General features: G+C 42.6%; 1 protein-coding gene across 2 annotated transcripts in view; it reads left to right on the top strand.

The window, feature by feature from the left end:
- Positions 1-1,119: 1,119 nt before the first annotated feature.
- LOC124009603 (E3 ubiquitin-protein ligase COP1-like) overlaps positions 1,120-19,852 on the top strand; it is a 37,586-nt gene continuing 18,853 nt past the window's right edge. For both annotated transcript variants that reach the window (XM_046321544.1, XM_046321546.1), the window contains exons 1-13: positions 1,120-1,820; positions 2,097-2,156; positions 2,327-2,424; positions 4,273-4,337; positions 6,104-6,223; positions 7,073-7,141; positions 7,248-7,307; positions 7,548-7,639; positions 16,445-16,505; positions 16,799-16,913; positions 17,215-17,350; positions 18,051-18,194; positions 18,399-18,507. In XM_046321544.1, coding sequence (XP_046177500.1) covers positions 1,468-1,820; positions 2,097-2,156; positions 2,327-2,424; positions 4,273-4,337; positions 6,104-6,223; positions 7,073-7,141; positions 7,248-7,307; positions 7,548-7,639; positions 16,445-16,505; positions 16,799-16,913; positions 17,215-17,350; positions 18,051-18,194; positions 18,399-18,507 — 1,482 coding nt within the window. In that variant the 5' untranslated portion in view covers positions 1,120-1,467. The remainder of the gene's footprint in view (positions 1,821-2,096; positions 2,157-2,326; positions 2,425-4,272; positions 4,338-6,103; positions 6,224-7,072; positions 7,142-7,247; positions 7,308-7,547; positions 7,640-16,444; positions 16,506-16,798; positions 16,914-17,214; positions 17,351-18,050; positions 18,195-18,398; positions 18,508-19,852) is intronic.

The raw sequence follows: 19,852 nt of genomic DNA on the forward strand, positions 1-19,852 counted from the left end.
GTATTGCTGCAGAATGCTGTGGTAGCCATGCTGGTTAAGTGTGCCTTGAATTCTAAATAAATCACTGACATTGTCACCAGCAAAGCACCATCACACCTCCTCCTCCATGCTTCACGGTGGGAACCACAGATGCTGAGATCATCCTTTCATCGACTCTGTGTCTCACAAAGACATGGCGGTTGGAACCAAAAATCTCAAATTTGGACTAAGACCATTGATCCTATTTCTTGGCCCAAGCAAGTCTCTTCTAATTACCGGTGTCCTTGAGTAGTGGCCTGATTCACTCAGTCTCCTCTGAACAGTTGATGTTGAGATGTGTCTGTTTCTTGAACTCTGTGAAGCATTTATTTGGGCTGCAATCTGAGGTGCAGTTAACTCTAATGAATGTATCCTTTGCAGCAGCGGTAACTCTCAATCTTCCGTTCCTGTGGCGGTACTCATGAGAACCAGTTTGATCATAGCTCTTGATGGTCTTTGCGACTGCACTAGAAGAAACGTTTAACGTTCTTGAAATGTTCCGGATTAATTGACCTTCATGTCTTAAAGTAATGATGATGGACTTCTCTTTGTTGATTTGAGCTGTTCTTGCCATAATGTAGACTTGATCTTTTACCAAATAGGGCTATATTCTGTATACCACCCCTACCTTGTCACAACACAATTGATTGGCTCAAATGCATTAAGAAGGAAAGTAATTCCACAAATTAACTTTTAACAAGGCATACCTGTTAATTGAAATTAATTCCAGTTGACTACCTAATGAAGCTGGTTGAGAGAATGCCAAGAGTGCGCAAAGCTTTCATCAAGGCAAAGGATGGCTACTTTGAAGAATCTAAAATCAAAAATATATTTTGATTTGTTCAACAATTTGTTGGTGTTATTTCATAGTTTTGATGTCTTCACTATTATTCTACATTGTAGAAAATAGACTAAATTAAGAAAAACCCTCGAATTAGTAGATGTGTCCAAACTGTTGACTGGTACTGTATATAAAACATTCAGAAGTCAAACAACTCTGCAAAACACAACCAAACCTGATATAAATTATTTTCAACGTTTTGTTGCATCTACAATTGTATTGGTGTGGGTGCGTTCATTCAGTGCAGGCATAGGGTTTAGTTACGACTCCGGTGCAGTAGGGGGGAGTCATTTCGTTTGGGTAAGCGAAGATAGATTCGAGAGATTGGTTTCTATCTAATTCCCAAAACGTAGACAGACTTTGCGTTGAATATTTTATTATTCTTGCAACGTTGTTATGATCGACCTGTTGACAAAAGCCTACAATTTCACCTAAAGAAGCAATCTAGCTTAAAGCAAGCTTTTATGTGTTCGTACATTGTTGTTTTATCTTAGCTAGCGCATTGCCATTAGCTGGTAAGCTAACATTAGCTAGCCAATAGCTCAGCACGGATGCGGTGAACTACAACAAGCTTTGGCCTTGGAAGAGTTGAGCATCGGGCTTGAATTATGTCAAGCAACCGTCAACCGCAAACTAGCGGTGGAGCGGGTCCTGGGCCTGGAAGTAGCAGCAGTACCGGTGGCACTACCAATGCTAACGGTGCTACCAGCGTAACGTTAGGCGGTAACGATATTGCGAATGTGAACAATTCTCCAAATGTTGTGCCCTCGCGGACTCTGGCAACAGCTGGCGAGGGGTTGCTTGTACCTGGAGTGGCTGTACAGTCTCCAAGAAGCTTAGCCCCACTAAGCAGATCCAGTTCATCCTCCTCTGGCACCAGCAGAAAACGTCCTCTCCACCAAGCACCTCTCTACAATGGTCTCTTGAATTCCTACGAAGATAAAAGCAACGATTTTGTGTGGTGAGTTTTCCTGCAAAATGCTACCTTAGCTTGCTAACTACTTGGCTAACTTTTAGCTAACTGCCGCAACTAGCTTGGTGACTAGGTGTTGTTAGTTACATATGTAGGTATTGCTAGATAGTTCAACTTTGGAGTTCATTCTTGTTTACAATGTCCATTTGGCAGTTGGTTAGCCAGAGTTACATAACGTTGTCATTTAACCAGACTCACTGATGTTTCCATATCTGAACACTGTCAAAGTAAAGGTAACAAAATTAAATTACATTTCCCTTTCAGCCCAATCTGTTTTGAAATGATTGAGGAGGCACATATGACAAAATGTGGACACAGTTTCTGGTAAGCTAACATGATTGCATTGGCTATGCTATAGTAACGTTACTTCCATCTAATTCCTATAGCACCGTTCCATATTAGCTACCGCTAATTCCTTTTGTATCGCCCACCAATCATTTTTTCCTATGCTGGTTTTCTTGAACTAACATACCCCATTCTATTTCTGGGTTCAGCTACAAGTGCATTCGCCAGAGTTTGGAGGACAGCAATAGGTGCCCAAAATGTAACTACATCATTGACAATGTGGATCAGCTCTATCCAAATTTTCTTGGTAGGTTTGTCTCTTAAACAATTTCTTAGATAGGTATATGGGTGCATTACTTATCTGTGGTGTAGCTACAGTTGAAGTCGGAAGTTTACATACACTTAGGTTGGAGTCATTAATTCGTTTTTCAACCACTCCACAAATTTCTTGTTAACAAACTATAGTTTTGGCAAGTCGGTTAGGACATCTACTTTGTGCATGACACAAGTTTTTTTTCCAACAATTGTTTACAGATTATTTCACTTATAATTCACTGTATCATAATTCCAGTGGGTCAGAAGTTTACATACACTGTTGACTGTGCCTTTTAACAGCTTGGAAAATTCCAGAAAATTATGTCATGGCTTTAGAAGCTTCTGATAGACTAATTGACATCATTTGAGTCAATTGGAGGTGTACCTGTGGATGTATTTCAAGGCCTACCTTCAAACTCTGTGCCTCTTTGCTTGACATCATGGGAAAATCAAAAGAAATCAACCAAGACCTCGGAAAATAAATTGTAGACCTTCACAAGTCTGGTTCATCCTTGGGAGCAATTTCCAAATGCCTGAAGGCACCACGTTCATCTGTACAAACAATAGTATGCAAGTATAAACACCATGGGACCACGCAGCCCTCATACCACTCAGGAAGGAGACACGTTCTGTCTCCTAGAGATGAATGTTTGGTGCCAAAAGTGCAAATCAATCCCAGAACAACAGCAAAGGAACTTGTGAAGATGCTGGAGGAAACCGGTACTAAAGTACCGATATCCACAGTAAAACAAGTCCTATATCGACATAACCTGAAATGCCGCTTAGCAAGGAAGAAGCCACTGCTCCAAAACCGCCATAAAAGGCCAGACTACGGATTGCAACTGCACATGGAGACAAAGATCGTACTTTTCGGTGAAATGTCCTCTGGTCTGATGAAACAAAAATATTACTGTTTGGCCATAATGACCATCTTTATGTTTGGAGGGGAAAAGGTGAGGCTTGCAAGCCGAAGAACACCGTCCCAACCGTGAAGTCCGGGGGTGGCAGCATCATGTTGTCGGGGTGCTTTGCTGCAGGAGGGACTGGTGCCCATCACAAAATAGATGGCATCATAAAGGAGGAAAATTATGTGGATATATTGAAGCAACATCTCAAGACATCAGTCAAGAAGTTAAAGCTTGGTCGCAAATGGGTCTTCCAAATGGACAATGACCCCAAGCATACTTCCAAAGTTGTAGCAAAATGGCTTAAGGACAACAAAGTCAAGGTATTGGAGTGGCCATCACAAAGCCCTGATCTCAATCCCGTAGAAAATGTGTGGGCAGAACTGAAAAGGCGTGTGCGAGCAAGGAGGCCTACAAACCTGACTCAGTTACACCAGCTCTGTCATGAGGACTGGGCCAAAATTCACCCAACGTATTGTGGGAAGCTTGTGGAAGGCTACCTGAAATGTTTGACCCAAGTTAAACTATTTAAAGGCAATTCTACCAAATAAGAATTGAGTGTATGTAAACTTCTGACCCACTGGGATTGTGATGAAAGAAATAATAGCTGAAATAAATGTCTCTCTACTATTATTCTGACATTTCACCTTATTAAATAAAGTGGTGATCCTAATTTACCTAAGACAGGGACTTTTTACTAGGATTAAATGTCAGGAATTGTGAAACTGAGTTTAAATGTATTTGGCTAATGTTTATGGAAACTTCTGACTTCAACTGTAGCTTCTCTACAGCCTTGTCACAGGTTTTGTCCCAAATGGCAACCTATTCCCTATTTAGTGCAGTGCTTTTGTATGGGCTCTGGTAAAAAAAAATTGTTACTTTCTAATACATCACTCCTCAATAGTAATACTAACTCATGTTTTGATTTGATACAGTGAATGAACTTATTCTCAAACAAAAACAGAGATCAGATGAAAAACGCCTGAAGATGGACCATCCGGTAAGTGCTTCGGCAAATCAGGTCACACACACACACACACACTTGCAATGGAAGCCAGACCTTGGTCAAATATTACAACATGAGAACATAATGCAGACAACAAAATTGTGGTCTGGTTTTCCAGACACAGATTAAGCCTAGTCTTGGACTAAAAATCAAGCTCAATGGAGAATCTCCTTTGCATCTCAGGGACTAAAAAGCTTTTTCAAACTCTTCTCTTTTCAGATATATTTGCCATTTTGATCTCAAAATAGGTCATCCAGGTGAATCATGTAGATCTGTAAAACAACATTTGGAGGGGTGTCTGACAAAAAGTGCGCATATCGAAATGAATGTGTGAGCACAGAATGCATCCCTACGTGTCCTACAAATAGGATATCAGAGTTCAGTGTGCTGTCAGATATGTCATATCAGAATGAGTGCTTCATCCAATATCACGTGTGACAGCTGTGAGCAGCCAGCTGCATCCCCTAACCAGCCATTAGTCTACTCAGCTGCTTCTCACCGTCTGTTCTTTCTGCGCATCTACATCCGTTTTTAAAATGTTATATACCTGTGATGGTGAGCTGAGGTGTACAGACACCGATGGGGTTTCTGTTACATTTGTTTAATTTTTGGGGCAGCACACATTTACCTGTAAGAACCTGCAGGCCAGTCTGACTAAGCTTTGCTGGGGAAAAACATTGCAGCAGAAAGGAAGAGGCAAAGCGAGAGGTTTCACATGCCAAAATCTGTCAAAAATAAGCCCTGTATGTTTCTATGGACTTATTTTGGACCTAAGCTTGTCGTTATATAGAGATCTCTGAGCACAGTGGCAGTAATACTTACGTCTTTATATCACTGAAAACAGAGTTTCTAGCCCGAACCATATTACCGGAGCTACCATCTCCTTTCTACCTCGAATTGAGGCACATTTTTAAATATAATTTTATAAATCATGTCGCGGGCTGTTTTAAACTACTTGCGGGACAGTTTTTGGTTTAATTACAAACTACCTTGTTTAGTCATGTTACCTTGCTGGCTGGCTAGCTAGCGTACAACCTTGGCTATGCACAAATTTGGATGGCACAGGAAAAATGGAAAAGGGATAGATAACCTACTCAAAGAGATGCTTCAAAGGTAGGATGCATATGCCTACTCAAAGCTGAATAACCAAATCTGTTTTTCTGGTGTTCCTTAAATTCTGTTTGGTGCCTAACCTTTGGGAGGGGGGTGTATGTGTGAGTGAGAAAAAGTGTGTGTGTGTGAGGGAGGGAGAGTATAAAGTGGTTTGAAGAGTAGGCTTCCCAAACTCTGTCCTCTGGACCCCAAGGGATTCACATTTGAGTTTTTTGCCCAAGCAAATCCAGCTGATTCAAATAATCAACTAATCATCAAGCTTTGATCATTTGAATAAACTGTAGTGTTAGGTCCAAAAACCAAAACGTACATCCCTTGGGGTCATGAGGACCGAGTTTGGGAAACACTAGTCTAGTGTGTTTTCCCCTTACTGCCTCATTGAAAATGCAGATCAGTATGCATTTCTATTCCTTACTACATTCCTCCTGCCCAATCATAGGTAGGCCTTTGGAAATTAGCGAATCAGCTGTTTTCTGCAGTAGCCTTTTCTATTATACAGTTTTAAAAAATCAAGGCGTGAAGTCCAGGACTAGGCGTAGTCTGTGTCCAGGAAACCGCTCTTTAAGGTAATAGTAAAGGAACCCAACAGTTAACTTAATTTACCAAAAGTATGTACATATTTCATTGTGTATTTCTCATGTTTTTAGAATGGGTCAAGATGGCAAGTGTTCCAAGATGTCCTGGGCACAGACCAAGATAACCTAGATCTTGCTAATGTCAACTTGATGCTGGGACTCCTTGTACAGAAAAAGAAACAGCTGGAAGCGGTATGTATATTTTGTTTAGGCAGTGCATATTTAACCAGCATAAAATGAATGGCGTCGGGCGGCTTTACCCTAACCGAATGTGAACTTGTATGCTTTACCCTTACCTTAACCTCACTGAAGCTATACCACATTAACCTTAACAACCCCTTGTCAATCCCTATGCCGTTTTTTTTCTGCCAGTCAAATATACACTTTTGTTTATTCTTAACATAAAATTAATCATATTAAGTAGGGATGGTCATTTAAAATATCAGTTATCAAATAATTTTATGATAATTTTTCAGATATCTGGATAGTTGAAATACATGTGTGTTAATTAAGGGGAACTGTTTAAAAAAAACTTCCATGGAGACCTGCTCTTGCCACATGAGAGCCGCTGCCGGTGAGAGAGGAGCAGGGGCCGGTGTGTGTGACAGTCTGTGTGTATCACGGAGGGAGAGAGAGATAACAACCAAACCAACTCACGCTTGTTAGACAAACATGTTGCTACCATAGGTACTATAAGATGGTTTGATAGGGAATCTATCTTGACTGCATCAAATTGTTGTAAAGAAGCAAGGCTAATTGAGACTATTATGCTGCGCTACTCAACCAATGTCTACAACTCCATTCATATAAAACAATAGCCTACCTGATGGTTGATCATTGTAGCCTGCTCCTTTTCATTTGTGTGTAGGCGTCTTTATGGGAGGCATTCGTAAAAATGGTCAAACTGTTTCATAAAAATTCAGAATGTAATGGTCTATCTGTATAGGCTATGTAGCAATATCACATAGATCATTTAAAAGAAAAGGGCTTTATAGTCATACCTTGATCGATCGACCATTAGCTCTCTGTTTATTCCCATAGGAATCACAAGCTGCTCAACGTCAGATCTTAATGGAATTCCTCAAAGAAGCAAGAAGAAATAAAAGAGAGGTGTACCCCATCTCTGTTTAGGATTGCATCTAAATATATTTCCATATTTAAGTACAGTATTAATCTGTGAGGAAATAACCATTTGTTATTGTGTTTCATCAATCAGCAACTGGAACAGTTGCAGAAGGAGCTAAACTTTTTGGAGGAGGATATCAAACGTGTTGAGGTAAAATAATGTACATAGATGGCTATCTTAACATTTCTGTACTCCTGAAATGGATTAGAATTCAGAGGTCTAGTTTCCTAGACACAGATTAAGGCAAATTCTGGAGTAAAAAGCGTCTCAGAAACCATCTCAGAATTTGACAAATGTAGTCCTCCACTGGTTTTTTGGTTTTCATGTACAGTTATGCAGGTTAAGCCTGTCGGTTGGAGTTTAAATCGAAAAAGATTGTACATTTTCTAGGAAATGAGTGGACTGTACTCGCCAGTGAGTGACATGGATCGTAACTTGGACAGCACTGTACCTAATTTTGAGGCTCCCTCACCTGCACCCAGGTAAAACAAAATGTCATGTACTTCAATTAGTCTTGTAAAGGGAACAAAGTAAATATCTGACTCAGAATATATCCATCTTTCTATGAATATCCTTTAAAAGTTGTGAAAGAGTTCATGTTTGACAGGAGACCGACACAGTTGAAGTTTACATACACCTTAGCCAAATACATTTAAACTCAGTTTTTCACAATTGCTGACATTTAATCCTAGTAAAAATTCAGTTAGGATCACCACTTTATTTTAAGAAAGTGAAATGTCAGAGTAGTAGTAGAGAATATAAGTTATTTCTACTTTGTTTTTGTTTTATCTCTTTGTTTTATCACATTCCCAGTGGGTCAGAAGTTTACATACACTCAATTAGTATTTGGTAGCATTGCCTTTAAATTGTTTAACTTGGGTCAAAGATTTTGGGTAGCCTTCCACAAGCTTTCCACAATAAGTTGGGTGAATTTTGGCTCATTCCTCCTGACAGAGCTGGTATAACTGAGTCAGGTTTGTAGGCCTCCTTACTCGCACATGCTTTTTCAGTTCTGCCCACAAATTTTCTATAGGATTGAGGTCAGAGCTTTGTGATGGCCACTCTAATACCTTGACTTTGTTGTCCTTAAGCCATTTTGCCACAATTTTGGAAGTATGCTTGGGGTCATTGTCCATTTGGAAGACCCATTTGTGACCAAGCTTTAACATCCTGACTGATGTCTTGAGATGTTGCTTCAATATATCCACATAATTTTCCTCCTTCGTGATGCCATCTATTTTGTGAAGTGCACCAGTCCCTCCTGCAGCAAAGCACCCCCACAACATGATGCTGTCACCCCCGTGCTTCACGGTTGGGGTGGTTTTCTTTGGCTTGCAAGCCTCCCCCTTTTTCCTCCAAACATAATGATGGTCATTATGGCCAAACAGTAATATTTTTGTTTCATCAGAAGAGAGGACATTTCTCCAAAAAGTACAATCTTTGTCCCCATGTGCAGTTGCAATCCGTAGTCTGGCTTTTTTATGGTGGTTTTGGAGCAGTGGCTTCTTGCTTGCTGAGTGGCCTTTCAGCTTATGTCGATATAGGACTCATTTTACTCTGGATATAGATTATTTTGTACCTGTTTCCTCCAGCATCTTCACAAGGTCCTTTGCTGCTGTTCTGGCATTGATTTGCACTTTTGGCACCAAAGTACGTTCATCTCTAGGAGACAGAATGTGTCTCCTTCCTGAGCGGTATGAAGGCTGCGTGGTCCCATGGTGTTTATACTTGCATACTATTGTTTGTACAGATGGACATGGTACCTTCAGGCATTTGAGAATTGTTCCGAAGGATGAACCAGACTTGTGGACGTGTTTTTGAAGGTAGGCCTTGAAATACATCCACAGGTAAACCACCAATTGACTCGAATGATGTCAATTAGTCTATCAGAAGCTTCTTAAGCCATGACATCATTTAATGGAATTTTCCAAGCTGTTTAAAGGCACAGTCAACTTAGTGTATGTAAACTTCTGACCCACTGGAATTGTGATTTAGTGAATGTCTGTGAACAATTTTTGGAAAAGTGACTTGTATCATGCACAAAGTAGATGTCCTAACCGACTTGCCAAAACTATAGTTACCGTAATTTCTGGACTATTAAGCACACCTGAATAAAAGCCGTACCCACTGAATAAAAAAAAAAAAAGATGTGCAGCTTAATTATGTACAAAATGCATGTCTATAAGCCGCAGGTGCCTACCGGTACATTGAAACAAATGAACTTTACACAGCCTTTAAACGAAACACGACTTGTTACAAAAATTAATAGGCTGTTAAACGAAACACGGCTTGTAACAAAAATAAATCGGCTTTAACGAAACACAGCTTGTAACAAAAATAAAAAAATAGCAGTAAACAGTAGCCTACCAAGAAAGTAATTTGTCATTATCTTCCTCCTCCTGTGCAATGAAACCACTGAAGTCATCTCCTTCGGTGTCTGAGTTGAATAGCCTCAGAATTGCTTCATCCGATGTTGGATCGTTTTCATTGTCACTCTCGTCACTTTCATCCGGAGGCAAATACCCCGCTGAGCTCATGCTGCCCTCTTCAACACGCAGCAGTCCAGCCTTTCGAAACCCGTTGATGATAGTGGATTTTTTTGACAATGCTCCATGCTGTCAGGATCCACTGGCAGACTTAACCATAAGTTGCTCTTCACATGCGGCCTGTTTTAGTGAAGGATTTCTCCCCACTTGTCATCCAAGCCTCCTGACAAAATGACTACCGTAATCAGAATGATGGGAAGTTTGAGCACGCTCGATTTACGTCACATTATGTGACGGTGCTCAGTTTTTTGGTGGCATGAATCTTGTGAAAGTGGGAAAAATCCACAAATTAGCCGCGTCATTGTATAAGCCGCGAGGTTCAAAGCGTGGGAATAAAGTAACGACTTATTGTCCGGAAATTATGGTAATTAACAAGAAATTTGTGGAGTGGTTGAAACACTTAGGTTTCAGTCATTAAAACTAGTTTATGTAAACTTCCGACTTCAACTGTATATCATAGTACGGGTCAAAAGTATGGACACCTACTCATTCAAAGGTTTTCCTTTATTTTTACATTTTTCTACATTGTAGAAAAATGGTGATGACATCAACTATGAAATTACACATATAGAATCATATAGTAACCCAAAAAGTGTTCAATCAAAATGTATTTTGGATTTTAAATTCTTCAAAGTTGCCACCCTTTGACTTGATGACAGCTTTGCACACTCTTGGCATTCTCTCAACCAGCTTCACCTGGAATGCTTTTCCAACAGTCTTGAAGGAGTTCCCACATATGCTGAGCACTTGGCTTGTTCCTTCACTCTATGATCCAACTCATCCAAAACCATCTCAATTGGTTGAGGTCGGGTGATTGTGGAGGCCAGGTGATTGTGGAGGCCAGATCATCTGATGCAGCACTCGTGTTTCTTGGCCCAAGCATTGCTCGTGGTTCTTGGCCCAAGCATTGCTCGTGGTTCTTGGCCCAAGCATTGCTCGTGGTTCTTGGCCCAAGCATTGCTCGTGGTTCTTGGCCCAAGCATTGCTCGTGGTTCTTGGCCCAAGCATTGCTCGTGGTTCTTGGCCCAAGCATTGCTCGTGTTTCTTGGCCCAAGCATTGCTCGTGTTTCTTGGCCCAAGCATTGCTCGTGTTTCTTGGCCCAAGCATTGCTCGTGTGTCTTGGCCCAAGCATTGCTCGTGTGTCTTGGCCCAAGCATTGCTCGTGTTTCTTGGCCCAAGCATTGCTCGTGTTTCTTGGCCCAAGCATTGCTCGTGTTTCTTGGCCCAAGCATTGCTCGTGTTTCTTGGCCCAAGCATTGCTCGTGTTTCTTGGCCCAAGCATTGCTTTTTCTTGGCCCAAGCATTGCTCGTGTTTCTTGGCCCAAGCATTGCTCGTGTTTCTTGGCCCAAGCATTGCTCGTGTTTCTTGGCCCAAGCATTGCTCGTGTTTCTTGGCCCAAGCATTGCTCGTGTTTCTTGGCCCAAGCATTGCTCGTGTTTCTTGGCCCAAGCATTGCTCGTGTTTCTTGGCCCAAGCATTGCTCGTGTTTCTTGGCCCAAGCATTGCTCGTGTTTCTTGGCCCAAGCATTGCTCGTGTTTCTTGGCCCAAGCATTGCTCGTGTTTCTTGGCCCAAGCATTGCTCGTGTTTCTTGGCCCAAGCATTGCTCGTGTTTCTTGGCCCAAGCATTGCTCGTGTTTCTTGGCCCAAGCATTGCTCGTGTTTCTTGGCCCAAGCATTGCTCGTGTTTCTTGGCCCAAGCATTGCTCGTGTTTCTTGGCCCAAGCATTGCTCGTGTTTCTTGGCCCAAGCATTGCTCGTGTTTCTTGGCCCAAGCATTGCTCGTGTTTCTTGGCCCAAGCATTGCTCGTGTTTCTTGGCCCAAGCATTGCTCGTGTTTCTTGGCCCAAGCATTGCTCGTGTTTCTTGGCCCAAGCATTGCTCGTGTTTCTTGGCCCAAGCATTGCTCGTGTTTCTTGGCCCAAGCATTGCTCGTGTTTCTTGGCCCAAGCTCTGCTCGTGTTTCTTGGCCCAAGCTCTGCTCGTGTTTCTTGGCCCAAGCTCTGCTCGTGTTTCTTGGCCCAAGCTCTGCTCGTGTTTCTTGGCCCAAGCTCTGCTCGTGTTTCTTGGCCCAAGCTCTGCTCGTGTTCTTGGCCCAAGCTCTGCTCGTGTTTCTTGGCCCAAGCTCTGCTCGTGTTTCTTGGCCCAAGCTCTGCTCGTGTTTCTTGGCCCAAGCTCTGCTCGTGTTTCTTGGCCCAAGCTCTGCTCGTGTTTCTTGGCCCAAGCTCTGCTCGTGTTTCTTGGCCCAAGCTCTGCTCGTGTTTCTTGGCCCAAGCTCTGCTCGTGTTTCTTGGCCCAAGCTCTGCTCGTGTTTCTTGGCCCAAGCTCTGCTCGTGTTTCTTGGCCCAAGCTCTGCTCGTGTTTCTTGGCCCAAGCTCTGCTCGTGTTTCTTGGCCCAAGCTCTGCTCGTGTTTCTTGGCCCAAGCTCTGCTCGTGTTTCTTGGCCCAAGCTCTGCTCGTGTTTCTTGGCCCAAGCTCTGCTCGTGTTTCTTGGCCCAAGCTCTGCTCGTGTTTCTTGGCCCAAGCTCTGCTCGTGTTTCTTGGCCCAAGCTCTGCTCGTGTTTCTTGGCCCAAGCTCCTCTTAGTAGTGTTTTCTTTGCAGCAATCTGACCATGATGGCCTTATTCATGCAGTCACCTCTGAACAGTTGATGTTTAGATGTCGGTTACTTGAACTCTGAAGCATTTATTTGGGCTGCAATTTCTGAGGCTGGTAACTCTAATGGACTTATCCTCTGCAGCAGAGGTAACTGTGGGTCTTTCTTTCATGAGAGCCAGTTTCATCATAGAGCTTGATGGTCATTCAAATAAAAAATCTAATAACTGTCATATGCGCTGAATACTACAACGTGTAGACTTTACCATGAAATGCTTACTTACAAGCCCTTAACCTACAGTGCAGTTCAAGAAGAGTTATAAAAATATTTACCAGGTAGTCTAAAATAAAAGTAATAATATAACTAACACAATGAGAATAACAATAAATCAATATACAGGGGACACAGGTACTTAATCAGTGTGCGAAGGTACAGGTTAGTTGAGATAATTTGTACATGGAGGTGAAGCGACTATGCATAGATGATAAACAGCGAGTAGCAGCAGTGTACAAAAGGGAGGGGGGGGGATCAATGTAAATTGTCAGGTGGCAATTTTATTAATTGTTCAGCAGTCTTATGGTGTGGGGTTAAAAAATTGAGGGGCCTTTTTTGGTCATAGAGTTGGCGCTCCGGTACCGCTTGCCGTGCTGTAGCAGAGAAAACAGTCTACAACTTGAGTGACTGGAGTTTCTGACAACTTTATGGGCTTTCCTCTGACTCCGCCTATTATCAAGGTCCTGGATGGCAGGAAGCTTGGCCCCAGTGATGTACTGGGCTATTCGCACGCCGTAATGCAACCGGTCAGAATGCTCTCGATGGTGCAGCTGTAGAAACTTTAGAGGATCTGGGGACCCATGCCAAATCTTTTCAGTTGCCTGAGGGGGAAAATGTTTTGTTGTACGCTCTTCATAACTGTCTTGGTATGTTTGGACCGTGATAGTTTGTTGGTGATGTGAACACCAAGGAACTTAACTATCAACTGCAATTTGCGACTGCACTTGAAGAAACTTCCAAAGTTCAGATGGACTGACCTTATGTCTTAAAGTAATAATGGATTGTCATTTCTCTTTGCTGATTTGAGCTGTTTTTACCATAATATGGACTTGGTCTTTTACCAAATAGAGCTTTCTTCTGTATACCACCCCTACTTTGTCACCACTGATTGGCTCAAATGCATTAACAAGGAAAGAAATTCCACAAATTAATTTTTAACAAGGTGAGGGGGTCTATCCATACCGGTTAATTCCAGGTGACTACCACATGATGCTGGTTGAGATAATGCCAAGAGTGTGCAAAGCTGTCTTCAAAGCAAAGGGTGGCTACTCTAAGGAATCTCAAGATGTTTGCCACTGCTAGCGGCCTTTACCTTTTGCACAGACACCAGTCGCTTTTCGCCTGGATAATACTTACCAGTATCGGACTGTTTTCTCCACTGTCTCCGCTTCCTGCCGTAAGCCCTGGACCATTACCCCTGATCATCAGAGCCAGCTAGCTGCCACTGAGCGGCCCAGCCCCGAAGCTAGCTTTGTGCCAGGCCCACCTCCCGGCATGTTAACATCAGAAGCCTCCTCCCTAAGTTTGTTTTACTCTCTGCTTTAGCACACTCCGCCAACTCTGATGTCCTTGCCGTGTCTGAATTCTGGCTTAGGAAGGCCACCAACAATTCTGATATTTCCATCCCCAACTACAACATTCTCCGTCAAGATAGAACTGCCAAAGGGAGAGGAGTTGCAATCTACTGCAGAGTGAGCCAGCAAAGTTCTGTCATACTTTCCAGGTCTATGCCCAAACAGTTTGAGCTTCTAATTTTAAAAATGAATCCCTCCAGAAATAAGTCTCTCACGGTTGCCACCTGTTATAGACACCCCCCCCCCCCCCCCTCAGCTCACAGCTCTGCCCGGTACACAATATGTGAATTGATTGCTCCCCCATCTATCTTCAGAGTTCGTTCTGTTAGGTGACCTAAACTGGGATATGCTTAACACTCCGACCGTCCTACAATTTAAGCTAGATGCCCTCAATCTCACACACATTATCAAGGAACTCACCAGGTACAACCCTAAATCCGTCGGTAGAGGTTGCTTGGTCGTTCTTTAAAAGTATTTTCCACACCATCTTAAATATGCATGCCCCTTTCAAAAAATGTAGAACTAAGAACGAATATAGCCCTTGGTTCACTCCAGACCTGACTGCCCTCGACCAGCACAAAAACATCCTGTGGCAGACTGCATTGGCATCGAATAGTCCCCGCGATATGCAACTTTTAAGGGAAGTCAGGAACCAATACACTCAGTCGGGAAGCAAAGGCTAGCTTTTTCAAACAGAAATTTGCATCCTTTAGCTCTAACTCCAAAAAGTTTTGGTACACTGTAAAGTCCATGGAGAATAAGAGCAACTCCTTCCAGCTGCCCACTGCACTGAGGCTAGGAAACACTGCCTCGCCTGGATCACCAACTACTTCTCAGCTAGAGTTCAGCGTATCAAATCGTAGGGTCTGTTTTCCGGACCTCTGGCAGTCTATGGGGGTACCACAGGGGTTCAATTCTCGGGCCGAATCTTTTTTTCTCTGTATATATCAACGATGTCGCTCTTGCTGCGGGTGATTTCCTGATCCACCTCTATGCAGACGACACCGTTCTGTATACTTATGGCCTTTTTTTGGACACCGTTAACAAACCTCCAAACGAGCATCAATGCCATACAACACTCTTTCTGTGGCCTCCAACTGCTCTTAAACGCTAGTAAAACTAAATTCATGCTTTTCAACCGATCGCTGCCCACACCTTCCCATCCCGAGTAGCATCACTACTCTGGATGGTTCTGACTTAGATTATGTGGACAACTACAAATACCTAGGTGTCTGGCTAGACTGTAAACTCTCCTTCCAGACTCACATTAAACATCTCCAATCCAAAATTAAATCTAGAATCGTCTTCCTATTTTGCAACAAAGCATCCTTCACTCACGCCGCCAAACATACCATTGTAAAACTGACAATCCTCCGATCCTTGACTTCGGCGATGTCAGTTACAAAATAGCCTCCAACACTCTACTCAGGAAACTGGTTGCAATCTATCACTGTGCCATCCACCACTGAGCCCCATATACCACCCACCACTGAGACCTGTATGCTTTCATCGCCAGACCCACTGGCTCCAGGATATCTGTTAGTCTTTGCTAGGTAAAGCTCTGCCAGTCGGGGTGGCAGGGTAGCCTAGTGGTTAGAGCGTTGGACTAGTAACCGGAAGGTTGCTACCGGAAGTTCAAACTCTCGAGCTAACAAGGTACAAAATCTGTCTTTGTGCCCCTGAACAGGCAGTTAACCCACTGTTCCTAGGCTGTCATTGAAAATAAGAATTTGTTCTTAACTGACTTACCTAGTAAAATAAAGGTAAAAAAATATATATCTCAGCTCACTGGTCACGATAACACCCACCCATAGCACGCGCTCCAGCAGGTATATCTCACTGGTCATCCACAATGCCAACACGTCCTTTGGCTGCCTTTCCTTCCAATGACTGCTGCCAATGACTGGAACGAATTGCAAAAATAGCTTAAGTTGGAGACTTCTATCTCCCGTACTAACTTTAAACATCAGCTAACCGATCGCTGCAGCTGTATACAGCCCATCTGTAAATAGCCCATCCAATCTACCGACCTCATTCCCATATTGTTTTTATTTACTTTTTGATCTTTTGCACACCAGTATTTCTACTTGCACATCATCATCATCATCATCTGCACATCTATCACTCCAGTGTTGATTTACTAAATTGTAATTACTTCGCTACTCTGGCCTATTTATTGCCTTACCTCCTCACGCCATTTGCACACACTGTATATTGTTTATTCCATGTGTAACTCCGTGTTGTTTGTCGCTTTGCTTTAACTTGGCCGGGTCGCAGTTGTAAATGAGAACTTGATCTCAACTGGCCTACCTCGTGAAATCAAAAAATATAAAATACATTTTTTTTTTTGGTTACCACATGATTCCATATGTGTTATTTTAGAGTTTTGATGTCTTCACTATTATTCTACAATGTAGAAAATAGTCAAAATAAAGAAAAACCCTGGAATGAGTAGGTGTGCCAAGTTTTGACTGGTACTGTATATATCTTACGGTAACTAAGTCTTGTCTTTGCAGTAGTCTTATAGATTCTACAGAGTATGTGAGTCAACCTCCAGGTTTTGGTGGAACTTCACAGGTAAGTCTGACCCACTGTAATTTTCTTAGAGGCATAAGCTGCATCCCAATTCTCCACCCTTCTAGCCATCATGGATTTAAATGCATAGGATTGGTGTAAGCATTGGCTGGGGTGAGTTTTCACCATTGTTAAATCCATGCGTCAAAGTGTGCAAGTTTACACTGGGAGAAGGGTGGTAAATTGGAACGCAGCCATAAAGAACCATTGATTTTGGTGTTTCAGGTTCACGATCTGCAAATGTATGTGTTTAGTATCTCATGTTTGTCATTTTAAGTCTTCTATTTCACCGTCAGGGGAAGAGACAAACATGGTACAACAGCACTCTGGCTTCTCGGAGAAAGAGGCTCACAGCACACTTTGAAGATCTGGAGCAATGCTACTTCTCTGACCGGATGACCCGGATAACAGGTAACCTTTAGTTTTCAGTAGAATTTGGATTATACAGCGCTACTTAAGGCCTTTTCTGGAATGAGGTCCACATGTGGGTGAAGTCATGTCCTTGTATTCCAAAAGAAGTTTGACAGCATCTCCCACAAATGACCACAACAAGCCACAACAACTTTTAGTTGACTAAACTACATTATCTTGCAGAACATATTTTAGTCTTGAGGTTCCTGCCAAGACATGAGGACAAATACCATAATAAACAACTAAAACATTATTAATTTTCTAAGTGTTCTGGATTCAGTATTCGTTTGTCTTGTTTTAGATGACACCAGGAACGTAAATCAACTGGATGATTTCATGGAGTGTCTCTCAAAGTTCACACGCTTCAACTCTGTGCGGCCGTTAGCGACCCTGTCTTATGCTAGTGATCTCTACAACGGCTCCAGTATTGTCTCTAGGTAATGTCAACTGTCAAACACAACACCTTTTAATGGCTTAGCTTATTAGTTACTGTCATAGGGCCGGTTTCCCAGACCTTGACTAAGCCTAGTCCTGGAATAAATCAAATGTTATTTGTCACATGCGCTGAATTCAACAGGTAGACCTTAGTGAAATGCTTACTTACAAGCCATAACCAAGAGGTAATATGTACATGTAGGTAAAGTTATTAAAATGACTATGCATAGATAATAACAGAGTAGCAGCAGGTTAGATTCTCCATTGAGCTTTTTCATCCAGGTCTAGGTTTAATTAAGGTCAGAGAAACGGGCCCATTGAGTCCACCAGCTTTCTGATTCTACTCGTTAGATTTAGCTCCATCCTAATGGTTAGTATGTACTTTGACCTGCGGAGGGTGCTCTTGTATCACAATACATCTTCGATTTGCCACTGGAGTGTAGCAGAGCACTGGAGTGCTGCCTCTATCTCTATGGAAAAATTGCAATCTAATGGGAGACATGATGTTTTTTCCAGTAGGAGCCCCATTCCCTATATAGTGCAGGTCAAAAGTAGTGCACTGAACTATATAGGGAATAGGCTACCATGCTTTACAAATCATTAAATATTGCTTCATTGCACCTACATTTACCATTGTGTTGCTCGTTTGATGTGATCTCTTATTGGCTATTGAGCTTGATGTTTTGCGCTCTCTCTCTGCAGTATTGAATTTGACCGTGACGGCGATTACTTTGCCATCGCCGGCGTCACCAAGAAAATCAAGGTGTTTGAATATGGAACTGTGATCCAGGATGCTGTGGACATTCATTACCCTGTCAATGAAATGACATGCAACTCCAAAATCAGGTGCCCTTTAACCCTGTTTTAACGTTGAGAATTACCAACTATGTATTATAATAGAAACTATACGCTTTTAACAATTTGTTTTTTTTTTAAAAGCTGGCATAGATTTCCGTATATGTTTTCTATATCTAGCGTAGTAATTAATCCTCCTAGAAACATGGAAGAACAGTTCTCGGCTCTTACATCCCCATGCATTTTGTGTTTCAGCTGTATCAGCTGGAGCAGCTACCACAAGAATCTGTTAGCTAGCAGCGACTACGAGGGAACAGTCATCCTGTGGGATGGTTTCACTGGCCAAAGGTCAAAGGTCTATCAGGTATGCACCAGGTGCCTCCTTTATAACCACATTTCTGTAGAGCTGTGGGCAGAATGTTTTGATATTTCGCAGTGACTTTTTCAAACTAAACTTGCATGCTGCCTACAGCAAGTGCCTGTCCCCAAATCTTGCAAGATTGACTGTATATTGGAAAATGTTTAAAGTATTCTTCAGCCCACACTTCTATTCAAAGGATAATTGTTGTTCATTAGATTATTGTGTTTCTATCAGACAGCCACACTGTAGCCTCCCCTTACTGTCAAGCATTTTAAATAAACTACCGGTCTATTTCCTGCGTTGGCAGAATGTTATATTTTTTTGCTGTAATTTATGCTGTATCTGGCAAAGGATTGTCCTTTTCTGAAAGAGACAATGATGGCAAGTTGTTGTGGACCTGTCAGCAGAACATTTGAATTCAACAATGTTGTCGAACATCTCATTCCAATATCACCTGCATTAATATGCAGTGGGTCCCCCCTTTACTGCTATGACAGCCTCTTCTGGAAAGGCTTTCTGCTAGTATGTGGAACATTGCTGCAGGGACTTGCTTACATTCAGCCATGAGCATTAGTGTGGTCGGGCACTAAATTTGGGCAATTAGGCCTGGCTCGCAGTCGGTTTTCCAATTCACCCCAAAGGAGTTCGATGTGTTTGAGGTCAGGGCTCTGTGCAGGCTAGTTTCTTCCACACCGATCTCAACAAACCATTTCTCTATGGACCTTGCTTTGTGCACGAGGGCAATGTAATGCAATGTCATGCTGAAAGGGTCTTCCCGAACCTGTTGCCACAAAAGTTGGAAGCACAGGATCGTCTAGAATGTCATTGTATGCTGTAGCGTTAAGTTTTCCCTTCACTGGAACTAAGGGGCCTTGCCCAAACCATGAAAAACAGCCCCAGACCATTGTTCTTCCTCCACCAAGACTTTACAGCTGGCACTAAGCATTCGGGCAGGTAGCGTTCTCCTGGCATCCGCCAAACCCAGATTTATCTATCGGAATGCCAGATAGTGAGTGTGATTCATCACTCCAGAGAACACGTTTCCACTGCTCCAGAGTCCAATGGTGGCGAGCTTTACACCACTCCAGCTGATGCTTGGCATTGGGCATGGTGATCTTAGGCCGGTGCGTGGCTGGGCGGCCATGGAAACCCATTTCATGAAGCTCCCGACTAACATTGCTGATGTTGCTTCCAGAGGCAGTTTGGTTGTGTGAGCTTGTGTGTCCTACCACTTCGCTGTTGTTGCTCCTAGATGTTTCCACTTCACAATAACAGCACTTACAGTTGACCGGGGCAGCTCTTGCAGGGCAGAAATTTTACATTTTGGCATCCTATGAAAGTACCACAT

The sequence above is a fragment of the Oncorhynchus gorbuscha genome, linkage group LG22 (genome assembly GCF_021184085.1).
Source record: "Oncorhynchus gorbuscha isolate QuinsamMale2020 ecotype Even-year linkage group LG22, OgorEven_v1.0, whole genome shotgun sequence".
Lineage (NCBI taxonomy): Eukaryota > Metazoa > Chordata > Actinopteri > Salmoniformes > Salmonidae > Oncorhynchus > Oncorhynchus gorbuscha.